This window comes from Macrobrachium nipponense, chromosome 26 (genome assembly GCF_015104395.2).
Source record: "Macrobrachium nipponense isolate FS-2020 chromosome 26, ASM1510439v2, whole genome shotgun sequence".
NCBI classification, from domain to species: domain Eukaryota; kingdom Metazoa; phylum Arthropoda; class Malacostraca; order Decapoda; family Palaemonidae; genus Macrobrachium; species Macrobrachium nipponense.
Genome location: NC_087215.1, coordinates 46,621,673 through 46,639,774, shown reverse-complemented (window position 1 = coordinate 46,639,774; position 18,102 = coordinate 46,621,673). Strand labels below are relative to the sequence as shown.

Sequence of the window (18,102 nt, the reverse complement as noted above, 5' to 3'; positions counted from 1 at the left end):
TGGGCTCTGGGATGTCAGGCCAGGGTTTCTGGAATTACCAATCTTCGACATTCTTCACTATCACAGCATCAACAGCATGATTAGTGTGTACGTTGGCGACGAGGACCTGGGCTGTATGTTCTAATTCATTGTGCATGTCGTACCAGGAAGAGCAGTGCGAAAGGGCACTCCTGACAAAGGTGCTGATGGTAGAGCATTTATACCTCTCAGGGCACTCGCTCTCTCCTTTGATGTACATTCCCAGATTCATTGGCTTCGTGTACACCTTTGCAGAATCAGGTGTCTTGCAGCTCGACAAAGACATAGAGGAAAGGGAGGCGGCAGTCTTGGCAGTGTTCTATTTTAAAGGAAAAGCAGCTGTGGTTATGGAATCCTCTTCGCCAATTTTTACATGGGCACCATTGAAGATAGAGTCTTCCAGAATTCCAGTAAACCAAGGATGTATGTGTGATACATTGATGACATCTTCATCGGCACCAACTCCCAGAATGAGACAGAGCAGCTGCAACGTGCATTCCATGATCACAGCTTCCTTTCCTTTACAATAGAATACTGCCAAGACCGCCACCTCTCCTTCCTCGATGTCTTTGTCGAGCAACAAGACACCTGATTCTGTATGAAGGTGCACTGAAGATGATCAACCTGTGTATGTGCATGAACAGAGAGAGTGAGTTCCTTGAGATGTATAAGAGCTCCACCATCAGTGCCTTTGTCAGGAGGGCCCTTTCAAACTGCTCTTTCTGTTATGACACGCATAGCGAATTAGAACGTGTGGCCTAGGTCCTTGTTGACAAAGGACACAAAGGACATCGTGCTGTTGATGTTGTGATAGCGAAGAATGTTAAAGATTGGTACCTCCAGAAGCCCCGACCTGATGTCCAAGAGCCCATCAAGCTTTTTACAAAGGGCACTTCCTCCTAAGGTATAAGGAGGAGGAGGAAGCCCTCAAGACCATCATCGAGAGAGATGTCATGCACCACCAATCAGGATAAGAAAATTAATTTGATCATATATTCTAAAATGAAGAAGACGATTAGCTTGGTGATAAGGAACACTGCAGTGGGCCCCCTGCAGGATCCCTTGAAGAATCTAAACGTGGCCTACTGATGCACGTGCCCCGTCCAAGGATGCCTCGGAAAATACATTGGCATGACCACCATGTGATTCTCCAAATAAATCTCCTGCCACGCCCAAGGAGCCATTTATAATCATGCCAAGACTGCCCATAACACAAGTATAAAGAAGGAGCGATATTATACCTAATATCGAGGTTATCAACCAAGGTACTGACCCCCAATGTCTGCACCTCCTGTAAGTCCTCCATATAGGAAAGGAGAAACCTAACTTGAATATTACTCAAGAAACTTTTCTCCTCCTTACAGCCACTCAAAGGTCAGCACTGAACGACCCCCTGACAATGCCAGGCAGGAATCCAGACATTCATTCCCAGACACACTACCTGAGCACTCACACGGCTGCATCCCTGCGACCATCAACACGAGATCCCAACTTCGCCCAAGACCAGCTCAACCGATCAGAAATCAACTCTAGAATTCGAGCTGCTATAAATACCGGCATGTAGACACCATCTCTTCACTTCTACAGAACAGACAAGATGACCTATGGGAAGGCTGAAACATTGTGATAAGCCAGCTACACTAGCAATAATACCAGATGAACACCAGAGACGACACTGTCCTGACACTGACCTCACTTATGGAATAATACCAACACTGGCGACAGTCCCTACTTGACCTGGACCTGAAATCCGCCATTCCTGTATACCAACATGCTGATAATACCAATATTGACTGTAAAATCCTGTTCTAAAAAAAGATCACATTCAGCATTATTTAGATTTCTCCCAATATGAATATTGGCCAATTATTCACAAGTATCGCTTAGACTGAGATGCAAGTAAGAAAAGGTAATATATAAGTTTAATTAGCTGAATATTGTCATTTTATTCAACAGAATAATAATGATATTTTGGAAGAGCCTCTTTTAAAAAAAATTCTGTTCAAGAAAAAGGCAGAATTAAGCGAATTGATATTATATATTATCTTTTCTATTTTTCTTATTTACTCTCTTATCTGGGTCAGTAATACTTTTTAATAACTAACCAATATTCACATTGGGGAAATGTAAATAATACTGAATGTGACGTATTTTATCTAAAACAGGATTTTGCTGTCATAACCTGGTATACTGGTATACCGATATTAACAGGTGTTATTGGTGGTGTAGCTGGCTTATTGTGACGTTTCGACCTTCTCATAGGTCATCTTCTTGGCTGGTCAGCAGTAGAAGTGAAGAGGTGATGTCTCCATGCCAGTATTTATAGCAGCTCAGACCTAGAACTGAATTCTGATAAGTCGAGTCAGTCTTGGGTGAAGTAGGGGATCCTAAGCTGATGATCACAGGAATACAGCTGTGTAGGATTCAAGTAGTGTGCCTGGGAATGTATGTCTGGAGTCCTGCCTGTAGCAGGAGTCCTATTGTCCTGTGGGCACCCCTGAATATGTGGCATTGTGGGGGGCCATTCGCTTCTGATCTCCGGGCGGTGGTAGGAAGGAGAATAGTTTCTCCTTTTCTATATGGAGGGCTTCCCGGAGGCACAGACATCGGGGATCAGTTGTCTGGTCAACAATCACGACATTGAGTGTGATATTGCTCCTTTTTATTCTTGTGATGTGAGCAGTGCTGGCATGATTATAACTGGCTCCTTCTTGGCCATGGTAGGAGATTCACTTGTAGAACCGCATGATGGTCAGCCGATGTATTTGCTGAGGCATCCTCAAACAAGGCACGTGTATTGGTAGATCACTTTCGTCTCATTGAAGGGATCCTGCAGGGGGGTGCTGGATTGTTCCTCATCACCAAGCTGCTTGTTTTCGATATTCTATAATAGATGACCAAATTGATTTTCTGGTCTTACTAGTGGGAGTGATATTTCCCTCAATAATGGTCTTGAGAGCTTTGTTGTCCTCCTTGTACCTCTGGTGGAAGTGCCCTTTGTAGAAAAGCTTGATGGGGTCTTGACGTTCTTTGTTGTCACAGCATCGACAACACAATTAGTGTATCCGTTGTTGACAAGGACCTGAGCAGAGCATTCTAATTCACTGCAGATGTCATACCAGGAGGAGCAGTGTGAAAGGGACCTCTGGACAAAGGTGCTGATGGTGGAGCACTTATACCTCTCAGGGAACTTGCTCTCTCCATTCATGCACATACCCAGGTTCGTCGGCTTCGCATACACCATGCAGAATCAGGTGTCTTGCTGTTTGACAAGAATGTCGAGGAAAGGGAGGCGGTGGTCTCTGCAGAGTTCTGTTATAAAGGAAAGGCAGCTGTGATCATGGAATTCAAGTCACAACTGCCATATCTCGTCCTGGTAGTCAGTGCCGACGCCCAGAACGAGACAAACCAGCTGCAACTTGCGTCCCACGATCACAGCTGCCTTCCCTTGACAATAGAACACTGACAAGACTACTGCCTCCCCTTCCTCAATGTCCTTGTCAAACAGCAAGACACCCAATGCTGCGCGAAGGTGTACATGCAGCTGACGAACCTAGGTATGTGCATGAACGGAGAGAGCGAGTGCCCTGAGAAGTCTAAGTGCTCTACCAGAGGGTCCTTGCATTCTGCTCCTCCTGGTAAAACATGCATAGCAAACCAGAAAGTGTGGCTCAGGTCCTTGTCAATAATGGACTCACTAATTGTACTGTCGATGCTGTGATAGTAAAGAACATCAAAGATTGGTACCTCCAGGAACCCCGCCCTGACGTCCCAGAGCCCACCAAGCTTCTCTATGAAGAGCACTTCCACCAGAGGTATAAGGAGGAGGAAGGAACCTTCAAGAGCATCATCGAGGGAAATGTCACTCCCACAATCAAGACAAGAAAATTAATTTCGTCATCTATTATAAAGCAAAGAAGATTGGTTTCTTGGTGATGAGGAACAGCCCAGCAGCCCCTCTACAGTATTCTTTGAAGACAATGTAGTTTACCAATGCATGTGCTCCGTCTGAGGATACCTCAGCAACACATCGGCATGACCAATATTCTATTCTCCAAGTGAATCTCCTGCCATGCCAAAGAAAGAGCTATTTATAATCACGCTAGGACTGCTCATAACACAAGAACAAAAAGGAGCGAAATTATACCTAATATCGATTATCGACTAAACTTCTGATCCCTAACGTTTGTGCCTCATGGAAGCCCTCCATATAGGAAAGGAGAGACCTAACATGAATATTACTCAAGAAACATTACTCCTCCCTACTGCCACCCAGAGATCAGTAGCGAACAACCCCCCAACAGTGCCAGATATTCAGGAGTGCCCGCAGGATGATAGGACTCCTTCCACAGGCAGGTTTCCAGACTTTCATTCCCGGGCACACTAATCGAGCACTTGCATGACTGAATCCCTGTGATTATCAGCATGGGACCCATGACTTTGCTCAAGACCGACTCGACCTATCATAATTCAGCTATAAATACACTGGCATGCAGAAACCACCTCTTCACTTCTAATGCTGACCAGTCAAGAAGATGACCTACAAGAAGGTCGAAACGTCATGATAAGTCAGCTACACTAGCAATAACACCAGCTGAACACCAGAGACGACCCCGGCCTGACATTGACCTCGCTTATGGAATACTACCACTGACAACAACCCCTGCTTGACCTTGACCTGAGATCTGACACCCCTGTATTCCAATATACTGTTGATACCAGTATATACCAGTATACCAGTTTATGACAGAAAAATCCTGTTTTAAATAAAAAACATCCCATCCGGCATTATTTAGATTTCTTTGAATATGAATATTGGCCAGTTATTAAGAAGTATTGCTGAGCTGATAAGAGAGTAATCTGAAAAATATAAAAGATAATTATATAAGATCAATTTCCTTAATTCTGCCATTTTATTCAACATAATAATAATGATAATAATCATCAATTACTTACTAAGTTCAAGAGGAAAGAACCTGAGAAGAGATCACTGAAAGCAGCCAGATTTGCTTCGGGTGTTGCAACTGGCACATTAGTTCCTGGATGAGGACTACTATTGGCACCAGTACTTGACTGAGTGGATGGCCATACGGCATTACTTTTGGGACCACTGAGGTAAGGTGGAATAGGATGGCCAAGAGATGGAGTTGAATAGACCTGGAAATATATTTGGAGGGAAAAGTGATGGTATGTTACTTCCAGGTGGGGAGGGTAAATTTATAGGTGGAAATGGCCAGGGTATAATTGATGGTGGAGATGGTGAACCACCGGGAGGGGATGGTAAGTTTGTTGGAGGCCATGGAAGATTTGTGGGTGGTGGTGGCCGAGTTTCAGGAGGTGATGGTACATTTGCAGGTGGCCATGGTATATTAGTTGGCGGCGATGGTATAGTACCAGGTGGTATTGGTATATTTGCAGGTGGCCATGGTATAGAACCAGGAGGTGACGGTACAGTACCAGGAGGTGATGGCACATTTGTAGGTGGCCATGGTATAGAACCAGGAGGTGATGGCACATGTGTAGGTGGCCATGGTACAGAACCAGGAGGTGATGGTACATTTGTAGGTGGCCATGGTATAGAACCAGGAGGTGATGGCACATGTGTAGGTGGCCATGGTACAGAACCAGGAGGTGATGGTACAGAACCAGGAGGCGATGGTACATTTGTAGGTGGCCATGGTATAGAACCAGGAGGTGATGGTACAGAACCAGGAGGCGATGGTACATTTGTAGGTGGCCATGGTATAGAACCAGGAGGTGATGGTACAGAACCAGGAGGCGATGGTACATTTGTAGGTGGCCATGGTATAGAACCAGGAGGTGATGGCACATGTGTAGGTGGCCATGGTATAGAACCAGGAGGTGATGGCACATTTGTAGGTGGCCATGGTGTAGAACCAGGAGGTGATGGCACATTTGTAGGTGGCCATGGTACAGAACCAGGAGGTGATGGCACATTTGTAGGTGGCCATGGTGTAGAACCAGGAGGTGATGGCACATTTGTAGGTGGCCATGGTACAGAACCAGGAGGTGATGGCACATTTGTAGGTGGCCATGGTATAGAACCAGGAGGTGATGGCACATTTGTAGGTGGCCAGGGCACAGAGCCAGGAGGTGATGGTACATTTGTAGGTGGCCATGGTATAGATCCAGGAGGTGATGGTACATTTGTAGGTGGCCATGGAACAGAACCAGGAGGCGATGGTACATTTGTAGGTGGCCATGGTACAGAACCAGGAGGCGATGGTACATTTGTAGGTGGCCATGGTACAGAACCAGGAGGCGATGGTACATTTGTAGGTGGCCATGGGACAGAACCAGGAGGTGATGGTACATTAGGAGGGGGAGAAGGTATGTTTGTAGGAGGAGATGGTAACCCAGTAGGTGGCCATGGGGAAATAGTTGGCGGTACTTCAGGAGCTGGGGGTGCAGTAGGAGTTAACATACCAGAACAACTACCACCGCTGCAAACTAGATTCTCCCCACATGAAGTTCCTGGAAGAGCAGGGTGTGCCCCTTGGGTGATCACACCATTTGAACATGTCAGATAATGGCACACATTCTGTAAAAGAAATGAATAGCCAATGACTCATATTATATAGTCCCAAAGGTGGACATTTAAAAAATTACACACATACATGTTCTTTTCAGAGTACTTATAAATGTTTAAGTAATTATTTACTAATACACACTCTACATGGAACATTTACCTACTAAAAATCATAACTCTTGTACCGTTTATTTCTATCTTTAGTTACAATGCTGAGTTTTTCAAAAGTTTATAAAAAAAAATAAGGCATAGTGTGTAGTAAATCAAACTTACTGTTTTTGATGGAATGGCTTTGTAATCTTGGCCAAATGCTAGCTGGCACTGTGCATCAGCTGGATATCGTTGACCTGGGAGTCCCCCAAGGTTATGGTCCAGCTCAGGAAACCTAGCAGGCTCAGTCTGCATTCCATCAGCCATACGATTTACAGAAATGGTACCGATTCCCTGGTCATTAGTCTCCAAACACTGGTGCTCTCTGTAAAGTAAGTAATGGATTCATCCCCTAACTCCAAATTTCCTCCTATTTGTTCAAAATATTTTTTTCAGTTGTTCTTCCAAATGTTTATGGCACTTTTCCAGACAACAAACTGCAGAGTATAGACACAATACTCACAATAAAATTTGTCTGAATGCTCTCCTTGAGCAGTTAGACCATGTCAGACTCTCTTCAGTGATAGCCTCTCCCATAATATAACCAGATGAAGGACAACTCACGGCTCCCTCTCTCCCATCATGAGGAACACCCAAGGAATGAGCAATTTCATGGGCAGCTATATGAACTGCCTGGAAGGAATGTGCTTCCACCAAGGAGCAAGCCTTTCCAGGAAAACAGGCACCGCCCAAGAATGTTGTGCCTATGGTCTCTGCTGTTATGCTGAAAACTTCTTTCCTGCAAACAGAATGGAAACTTGTTTAGGAACATTTCTTTTTTCTTATTTCATGTATTAATCTATCACATAAAAACTCACATACAGATAACTTCCCTTATCAGATACACTCTCTCACCCTTACTTTCAGAAACAGGGCTTTTTCGTGTCCTAAGAAATATTTTTAATTCAATCAGAACTTATCATTACACACTCATTTCTATTACATAGCCTATTCATGCATTCAAGAATTTCTAGACCCTCCAATTATAGAATAAGTAGAAAGATCTGCTACTCGTGGTTCCCAATGGTCCCTGAATGAATGAATAACATCTTAGGCAAGAGGGAGCTGCTACGATCGAAACACAGAAAAGGGACCTTTAAAACCAAGGTTAAAAATAATCAGGACAAGAAATCCATCAGGGCGCCGGGCTATAATCCTACTTTACAGTCTAAACTCTAAAGGAAAGGAATGCCCAGTTGTTTTTACCAAGGCTTGGTCTTTTCATTGAGAACTGGTTAGTTCTGGGATGATTTTTGCCTCTTCATTTATGATAAATGGAAACTGAAAGTTTCTCATAAACCCTCCCATTGTCTCCTGGAAGCAGGTTTCTCGCAAAGTTTGAAAGTTCCATCTTAAAGTGCATGTCTTGTCCGCAGGTACACAGAAAAGTTCATTATTAGATCCAGTCCAGGTCTCTAAAAGGAGACCTTCACACTTCAGAGAACTTTCTCACTTTTTCAGTCAGATCTGGCTTATACCCTAACAAACCAACTACTATACCTAAATATGTCAGGAATAAACACCCTTCAGTATAATTTTTGCCACAATCACCTTTATGAGCTACAAGGTTGAATTATGTTAAACCTGGGTCTGTAACATCCTAGTTGAAATCCCACAGATTTCCAAAAGTATTATATGTCAGGAAATATTCCAGTGTCCTGGTGGTTTGCGCAAAAAATAATCTAGCACACCTAGAGAAGGTATGGATGGATATTCCTGTTGAATATTTGTCATCTTCAGAGAGGAGAGAATGCCATGATTCCTGTTGAAAGTTTTTCTTCAGAACAATGAGGAAACTGTATAATTATTGTTTGAAACTGTTAATTACTGTTTGGGTTTAATTGGACAGTTTATGTATAAAGGTATTTCTGTTGTTGTGGGTTATTAAGGAAGAGGTGTAAATGACCATTTATGACTAATTGAGTTTGTATATTACTTGTTGTTGATTGTCAATGATTATTTAAGATGTTCTCTTGGAGAGTGGGGAGTATGTGTGGTTAGTTGAAGTCAAGCCCTGTAGGAGATTATTACCTCTCCACCAAAGGATCGTTGTGTGTCTGTATCCATTATATATATATATATCATTTTTTAAGTAAAGAAGAAAAAAACAAGTCTGTGTTTCTTTACTGCCACAAGCTATCTAGGCAGTATGGAGAGTAACTTCGACTTGAAACTGATCCCTGAGTATGATGGCAGAAACACACAGTCTGTTATGGAGTGGCTGGAGAAGTTGGAGCTGGTTTGCAAGCTTCGGAAAGTTGATGATGTGGCCAGTGTGATTCCTCTGCGGCTTACAGGTGGTGCCTTTGCAGTGTACTTACAGTTACCCACAGCAGATAGGAAGAAGGTTGACAAGGTGAAAGAAGCATTGTTAGCTGCGTTTGCTGTTGATCCCTATGTAGCCTATGAACAGTTTGTCAGTAGGAAGTTCCACAGTGGAGAGGTGCACCAGGATGTCTACTTAGCTGAGCTACGTCGACTCGGATCCCTGTTTGGAGGAATTTCTGAAAAAGCTCTTGCATGTGCTTTTGTAGCTGGACTACCAGAGAGAGTTCGTCAGCTGTTGAGAGCCGGGTCTCGCATGGAGGCCCTCGATCTGGAACAGATTTTGGCTCGGGCACGGGCGGTTCTGAAAGATGACCTTCCTTCTGTTTCAGTGGAAACATGTTTTGGCACCACAGGAAGCTTGGGTTCTGTGCCGGTAGAAACAACAGTTCAGAAATGTCATGTATGCCTTGGACCAAATCACTTTGCCAGGGACTGTCTTGCTTGCAACCGAGTAAATGGTCGATTTCGGAGAAGGGTAAAGTGCTATCGGTGTGGTGGAATGGGGCACATTGCGTCAGCTTGTCCGGGAAACGAGCAAGGAGAGGAGGCATCAGCGCCAGCCTCCTCTCCCCAAACCCACTGAGTAAGGTGCTGCCAAGTACTGTTTTGAGTGTAGAGGGTCTTCAGTGTTGCGTGTTAGTAGACACTGGGTGTTCTCAAAGCATCGCTCATGTCTCATGCTGTAAGGCATGGAACAAGTGCGCAGTTAGCATGATAACTGTGAGTGGGCAAGAATGGGTGTGTGAAGGAATAGGGCGTCGTGCACTTGCAGCTCAGTAATGGAGCTAACTGCCAGCATTTCTGTATGTGTAACTACTCTAATGCCCCTCGGTTTTAAATTTCTTCTCGGCATGGATGGTGTGAGGGCTCTAGGAGGAGTCACTGTCGATACCCAGGGTGGTGTACGTTTTGGAATGGAAGACACTCTTTTTTTTCTGCAGCTGCTGATGTGAAGGTGGGGGTGGATGAGCGTGATTTTAGTGCAATTTATGATCCTGTGATTAAATGTTGGACAGCTACATGGAAATGGTCTGAGGGCAAGGAGCCTGGCGTCCTGGAGAATGGAGTAAAGGCATATTCTGTACCTCAGGAGGCAAAGGACCTGTATGAATCAGAGCTACAAAGATGGGTGAATGATGGCTGGCTGCTTCCTTATGATGAGAATAAATATGGACCAGCTAAGGGGATTATTCCCCTCATGGCTGTTGTACAGCAAAATAAAAAGAAGGTGCGGCCTGTACTGGACTTCAGAGAACTGAATACATACATTGATGCATTTACAGCAGACTCGGATGTGTGCTCAGACAAACTACGTGAGTGGCGCAGGCAAGGAGTGAATGTATCTGTAGTAGACTTGGCTAAAGCTTACCTGCAAATAAGAATCCATGAGTCTCTGTGGCCATACCAGACTGTATATTTCAAAGGCCAGAGGTATTGCCTGACTCGACTGGGGTTTGGCTTGAATATTGCTCCGATGGTAATGAAATCTGTTTTAAACTGCGTTCTCCTTCAGGACCCAATTGTAAGAAAAGGAACATCAGCTTATATTGATGACATCTTGGTGAATGAAGATATTGTTAAGGCCAGCCGTGTAGAGGAGCATCTTAGAAATTTTGGGCTAGTAAGTAAGCCACACCAAAGACTTGCTGAAGGGGCTTGAGCATTGGGCCTGAGAGTTTGGAGGGAGCAGGAGAGTCTTTTTTGGAAAAGGGACAATGACCTGGGCGATGCACCAAGACAATTGACTCGGCGAGCAGTGTTCTCATACTGTGGTGGACTGTTAGGCCATTACCCTGTTTGTGGATGGCTGCGAGTGGCGGTAGCATTCATCAAGAGAAGAGTCAATAAAGTCACTGAAGGATGGGACGACGTCATTAATGATGATTACATCAAAATATGTTTGCAGGAACTTCTGAGAAGGTTAAGAAGGATGACCCTGTGAGAGGACAGTGGAATGTCACCAGTGACAAATTCAAGATCTGGGTGGATGCTAGTTCTCTTGCGCTTGGTGTTGCAGTGGAAGTAAATGGTTCCAGGGTTGTGGAAGATGCCAGCTGGCTGCGGAAAGACGACTCTTGCCATCATATGGCTGAGCTAGATGCAGTCATTAAAGGATTGAATCTTGCACTGGCTTGGAAGATACAAAAGGTGGAATTAATGACTGACTCATCTACTGTGCATAGATGGATTTCAGATGGACTTTTAGGAAAAAGCAGATTGAAGACTAAGGCCGCAAGTGAAATGCTCATCAGAAGAAGACTAGGAATAGTCTTGTCATTGATAGAAGAGTGTGACCTCCAGCTGTCTATTACACTTGTGTCTTCTGCCAATAATAAAGCTGACAGTTTGACACGTGTACCTCAGCGCTGGCTGAGGGACCTTGGTTCATGTCACCAAGATGCAAAACTTGTGTGTGCTTCTGTTGTCTCTACCATTAGTGATGGCATTAAGGAGATCCATCATGCTGCTGATCACCCAGGTGTGAGAAGAACTCTCTATTTTGTGAAGAAAGTCCATCCAGGAGTTACCAGGCGGCAAGTACAGGCTGTTGTCAAATGCTGTGAGGCATGCCAGTCAATAGACCCGGCCCCAGTGAAGTGGCAGAAGGGTAGTCTGGAAGTGGATAGTGTGTGGCAGAGAGTTGGCATGGATATTACTCACTATGATGGACGGCCGTATCTTACTCTCATTGATTGTGGACCATCTCGATTTGCCATCTGGCGTCGGCTCCATTTTCAGACCAGTGAGAGCATCATCAGGCAACTTGAGACAGTGTTCTATGAACGAGTAGCGCCGGAGGAACTGTTAACTGACAATGACCCTGCTTTTCGCAGCAAACTATTTGCTGACTTTGCAAAAAAGTGGTGCGTGCATCTTAATTTTAGATGTGCTTATGTTCCATCAGGAAATGGTATAGCTGAGAGATGCCATCGAACTGTTGAAGTCATTGCTGCAAGGAAAGGCTGCAGCATTGCAGAGGCTGTATATCTGTATAATTTGATGCCTCGTGATGACTGCGACTCAACGACTGCCCCTGTCAGTATGCTGTATTCTTACCCTGTGAGGGTCCGAGGAGTGGATCCATGCTCAATGAACAAAGTGGCAGTGAGTGGCCCCTACAAAGCAGGTGATGAGGTGTGGGTAAAACCATCCAACATGCGATGCAATATGCAATTTGAAAGAGGCAAGGTTACGAGAGTTTTGTCAGAACAAGCTGTTGAAGTCAATGGAGTTCCACGCCATGTTAGAGATCTTCGTTCGTGTTCTTCACAAGGATTGATATTGAGTGAGGAAACTACTGATGCTGAGGATGAGGAGCTTCTTATACAGCTTCCTGTTCATGAAGATGAGGGGGAAGAGGAAGATTCAGGCACTGTTGCTGAGTGCAACGCGATTCCAAGACATTCAACAAGAGTTAGAAGAGCTAGAGTTTGTAATATATGTGAATGTAATTCAGGGGGAGTGTATAATTATTGTTTGAAACTGTTAATTACTGTTTGGGTTTAATTGGACAGTTTATGTATAAAGGTATTTCGTTGTTGTGTGGGTTATTAAGGAAGAGGTGTAAATGACCGTTTATGACTAGTTGAGTTTGTATATTACTTGTTGTTGATTGTCAATGATTATTTAAGATGTTCTCTTGGAGAGTGGGGAGTATGTGTGGTTAGTTGAAGTCAAGCCCTGTAGGAGATTATTACCTCTCCACCAAAGGATCGTTGTGTGTCTGTATCCATTATATATATATATATATATATATATATATATATATATATATATATATATATATATATCATTTTTTAAGTAAAGAAGAAAAAACCAAGTCTGTGTTTCTTTACTGCCACAGAAACTCTAGAAGACTACAAAATCGTTTATCCTGAGTACTGGCAAAGGCCATTCTTGAGCCTGGAAATGGGAGGCCTGTGGAGCAAGAACCAGTCTAAAGCTCCTGAGACATGAATCGATAGGGGACTCCTTTCTCTGACCAGTACAAAGTATGGTACATTTTTTACTACAAATGATGCCTGGACTAGTAATTTTTTTCTGCAGCACCTTCTGCTGCCAGTCTAAGGCCCAAGTTGGTAGTTTTCTTTGACATACCTCTAGTTACATGTCTTAGTCTGGTCACCAGAGCTGGACTGGTCCTGTCTTGAGAAAGAGAAAGGTCTCATGGTTACGGGAGAATCCTTAGTACTATAGTAAGACTCATGCCCCAAAGAAGCCCGAAATCACAACTAGTTTTAACGAGTGATGAGGCATAGACCTACACTCACTGTACTGAAATGCTCTATTATATACTTACTTCCTTGCCAGGAATGCAGTTTTAATTTTCTACTTATTTATTATCTTAGTATAAAAGCTATGAGCTCTTGGTGGTAAATACAGAGGTTGAAATTTTGAATATATGACCATTAATAAAATGAACTATGCATAACTTATGTAACAACTAACTACAGCACTGTATCTAGATATAAACTTAGCACACATTCCAAAAGCTTTAAACATCCTCAAATAATATCCTACCTTGTCAGCAGCATGGCATGATGCCAATACCCAGCAGTATCCCTGGCAGAATTAGCTCTGGATGCCCAATTACAAAAATTTAGGAGAGTGCCGCCTGCATTTGCATCTTTCCGAAGAGGCTGCTCTGCTAGTTCCGACCACACCCCGATATGAACTAACGAAATCTCTATGGTTAAGTCACTGTCCGTTGCTTCTTGCAACAGAGACTCGATCTGCAATCGAGAGAAAAATAAAGTTGAAATCATAAACCGTCTGTAGACAAAAGTGTGTCAGATGTCCTTCTTCAGATTTCATTACCTTTCAGCGGTATTTTTCTTGTTATTAGGAATCTATAGCAGTTGACGACGGACTGCAAAAGATGGTTCAGCAAATAAACTTGTGTTTGTTCATTATAAAAATGGACCATTAAATACAATTTGATACTACTTCTAACATTAGCATAAAAATATGGTAATGCGTAATATGCGCTCTTGCAAAATGTAAATTATTTGATTTTCGTTTTGAAAACAATTACTTTCCAACACTGATAAAAAGTATTTGCAAACAAAAACTTACAACCAGAATTGTTTTTCAAAAGTTCCATTCAAATAAAGATTACAGAAAATATTGCTTTTTTTCTACCAAAAATTCCTTGTATTCTCGAGCCATTTTTTTTCTTTTCCTTAAAGTTCGGCGTTATCATCCTAATATGTCACAGTTATATCAATCAGCAACCTTATCATAGATGTTAAAATGATGGTACACAGAATATTCCATTTTAGCCAAGTTATTCTATAGACACGAAACTGAAAATGAAAGAACCAATATACTTCGAGTACAAACATAATTTGACAATTGGTAATATTGAAAGCTTCTGTTATGGCAGCAGTGGTGATACCAGAAGTTTCTTCGTTTTATAATCAGACATTTCATAACATATCTACTTTCTGAACTTATTTTCTCTTTCCAAAACTCGACAAGGCGCTTTCCATTCCTTTTAAATTAAGGTTAGACTTTTTCCTTTTTTTCTCTCTCTCTCTCGGACCACATGAAGGGAGGGTCCGGCGGGCGAGGGGGAATGCCCGTCTCAAAGGCCTTTTAACGCTGGCTAGAAGAGTCCTTAGGGTCACATAGGGTCTCCTACTTCTATTCATACCTCACCACACTTACGAGCAGCCTCTGAGGTCAGGGCCCAAACCGGCGCAAGGCTGGAATAATCTAAACCAACTACCATTCAGTAAGATAAATGAACATAGGGTCATTTTAAGTATATTTTCAAATGGCTTCTTTTCCAATTCTATCTATGTTGACAGTTAGAAGCATGGCGTTAGCTTGGTAATATTTATCTGCATCCTGCTCTATTAACGGAAATACAATTTGTAATGAAATTCAGTCTTCAAAAGCCTTGGAAATGAACAACAGTCTGCCATGATGTATAATGATCTTACTTTAAGCCTTTTCTTTCCCAAACTAATTATAAAAGAAAAAAAAAACAGAAAACATAAAACCAAAAGTAACAGTCTCCAAAAATTTTACTTCAATATTCAGATTCATTATAGGTACGTGCCCCATCAATAAAAGAGAGGTTTAGGGTGCGGGGGAGGGAATAAAATAACAAGAATAAAACACATATCAATAATTTTGTTCATTACGAAACTAAAATATATCTTAAAATTCATCAAATACTCTGAAGCTGTTTGCAGTAGCAAATTAGTCAAATAAATGACAATATTTGCATCCCTCTGTGTTCTATAATATCAAACCCTAACATTTCACGAAAACATTTATGAACATTTAAGTAAAAACGAGTTCTAGTATACTGGAGACACAGGCCTACTCACCGCAGAAACACCCGTGATAATATAGTCGTAGGTCCCAGCGAGGGGGTTTTCAGGATTCATTATAGAAATGTGGTTCACTAAGGACATGTCAGCGAAAACTGCCAGGCGCAAAATTCTTTTTCTTGTCTTTTCATTCGATGCTGCCAAGATGATGTCCATGTCACGGCTTGGAATCTGAATCTGGTGGGAAGACTTCCTTCTCCTCTTGGGAAAAATTTGCGAAGGTAATTCCGAAGTGAAGCGATCTGAAATGCCATTATCTGTGCCGTTGGAAATTGTGCTCTGTCGCTCGCCCTGAAATGTAGTAGGCCTATAAGTTAATTCTGACATATTCGTGGCAAAAGTTGATTGTTGAGCAAGCTAAATTATTCTCTTGAATTAAAGACTATAATCTAAAGTCAAATTTAGATCTTAGATCCCTTAATACCAGTGTAAAGAAAGGGTGTACTAAAATGATCCAGTCAAACAACTTGTTTATTACACCACTAAATAAATAACCATTTAACTTTATAATCATGTTTGTTGCGAAAATTTTCTTAGTGTTGATTTTACACATTCATATCTTCTCTTCAACCACGAAAGGTTAAAGTCTCTGTTATCAAAAGCTTAGCTTTGATCGTCAAAGCCAAGAAGTGTTCTCCCTGACAATTCGATGATGAAAGCATCTTCAAACTGGAATTTTTCACTGAAAATACCAATACGCTTCAGTTTTCAGACCTGACACTTGAAAGAAAAGATGTTGCCCTTATAACGGCACTCATAATGCAAGGTTATGCATGACTAAACACATTCAAACGATGATCCCATTTAAGACCCAGTAATACGATCGCAACTTTGCAAAGATTAACGATACTATTATTTCTAAATGTTGGGGTTTTTTGGACGTAGTTTTCGTGTCGTCACTAGATAACAAATGGTTCCCAGTGCAGTCGCGTTTTGTTTTCCCAAAGTTAAAAGCTACGACGCAAACTCAAAACTTCATAAATTAAAGACAAAATTGACAGATTCGCCATGCAGTGTCCGGCGTATGAAGAGTCTGACATTTATTGTATAATAATACATATCTTGAGTAACACAGATAAATACAAAATCCCATTTACCTCACTTGTGGAAAGACCGTTCGTGACGAGCAGCAAAGCAAGTATGACAATAAGATTCATCCATTTTGAACCGACCATGTTGACGGCATCTGCGACGTTCCGGTAATCTTCCAGCCCTTGACGAGAATCAAATTCACGGGTCACGCATCTGACACTTCTGAGCATTACAGACGACTGCCACAAAGAAAAAAATAATGCCGCAGCTTTCTTTTATAACACTGGGTGGACACTGTACAGACTTGAGTTGCCACATTATCTTTGGGTCAAAATGGATAATTCGTGTTTATTGCTCTCAGAAAAAGCTTTTCTGTTTATGAAATCCTAAACTTTCGATTATTCGAGGTTTATTGAAAAGTTATTATTTTAATTTTCAAGCATACGGAGAGAGAGAGAGAGAGAGAGAGAGAGAGAGAGAGAGAGAGAGAGAGAGAGAGAGAGAGAGAGAGAGAGTTGGGGGAGGTGCCAAAGGGTGACCGGAACATTTACGAAAACCTTTTTTTTAAAACCCTCTTATCGTTATCACTATCCTTCGGAATGAACGTCTGGGAAAAGCCACAGTCTGTCGACTGACTATTAAGAACATGGTTTGCTACTTAAGCAAACAGAGGCAAAGTGTATTTCTCGAGAAATGAGCCTTGGATGTTTCACTCCTACTGGGATCGATCTCAGGATTTCCCAGGTCGACAATCGCATGACTTCAGGGACAGCAAAGAGAGTAATATACAGATCAACACGAAACAAATAAAGGTAAAGAAATAAGCGAAAGTCAATTGAGGCCTTCACAATACGAAGGGTCTATCGCTATTTTTCTAAAAATCCAAATAACGCCAGAAACCGCGTTTAAAAATTCGCAATTTTCCACAAGCAGCATCTCAGTCATTTTCTAAGATATTTCCGTGATTTTTGTTTTACTACAACAAAATATGATATAACGCGTTAACTGAAAGTGACTTTTTCTTCTAACTGAATAGACATTGATTACAACATTTTTTGGAAGTTACTTTTCAAGATGAAAAGTATTGTTAATATTAATGAAAATGAGTGATTCTGAAAGAGGAGGAAAAGTTCTTCACGATTATACCTTTGAAATTAAAATTGAACGTATTCTGCAGTAGCTAACGGCGACTGTTTTTGTTTGTGCTTTTTTGGTTTTTTACACGTTTTTTCGGTATATCTATCTTTTCTTATATTCCTTGGCCCAATAAATATTTCTCAAAATTTCGTTTTGCATGTTGTTTGACAATGTTTTGGCTCTCCAAAAATATGCTTGTGAGCATTGTCTCTTTACAATCAACTGTGCTGGGAATATTTATGTTAACGCATGTATGGTAATGAAAGCATGTAAGTGTACCTGAAGCATATTCATTTCAGTGTATAATGCTTTTTCTGTATTTATATCTATTTTCAATCTTTATCATAATAAATAATGGAAAATATAGTCATATTAATACCCTATATTTAGTGGTTCCCAAACTGGGATCTGCGGACCCCTGGGGATCCAGGAGAAGGCCCTAGGGGGTCCGCGACACAATGAAAAACTTGATATTTTTTCAAATCCAGAAAAAATATATATAATAAAAATATGCATCACTGATTCTCTGTCATCCTAGTGTTG

At 41.9% G+C, this 18,102-nt stretch overlaps 1 protein-coding gene across 1 annotated transcript in view; it reads right to left on the bottom strand.

Annotated features, from left to right (window-relative positions):
• Nucleotides 1-16,653, bottom strand: part of LOC135200256 (uncharacterized) — a 43,660-nt gene extending 27,007 nt beyond the window's left edge. Inside the window, 7 exon segments of the mRNA XM_064228728.1 lie at nucleotides 4,975-5,157; nucleotides 5,159-6,580; nucleotides 6,842-7,043; nucleotides 7,182-7,457; nucleotides 13,568-13,779; nucleotides 15,388-15,681; nucleotides 16,488-16,653. Of these exon segments, the coding sequence (XP_064084798.1) occupies nucleotides 4,975-5,157; nucleotides 5,159-6,580; nucleotides 6,842-7,043; nucleotides 7,182-7,457; nucleotides 13,568-13,779; nucleotides 15,388-15,681; nucleotides 16,488-16,565 (2,667 nt within the window). The 5' untranslated portion in view covers nucleotides 16,566-16,653.
• Nucleotides 16,654-18,102: the final 1,449 nt, after the last annotated feature.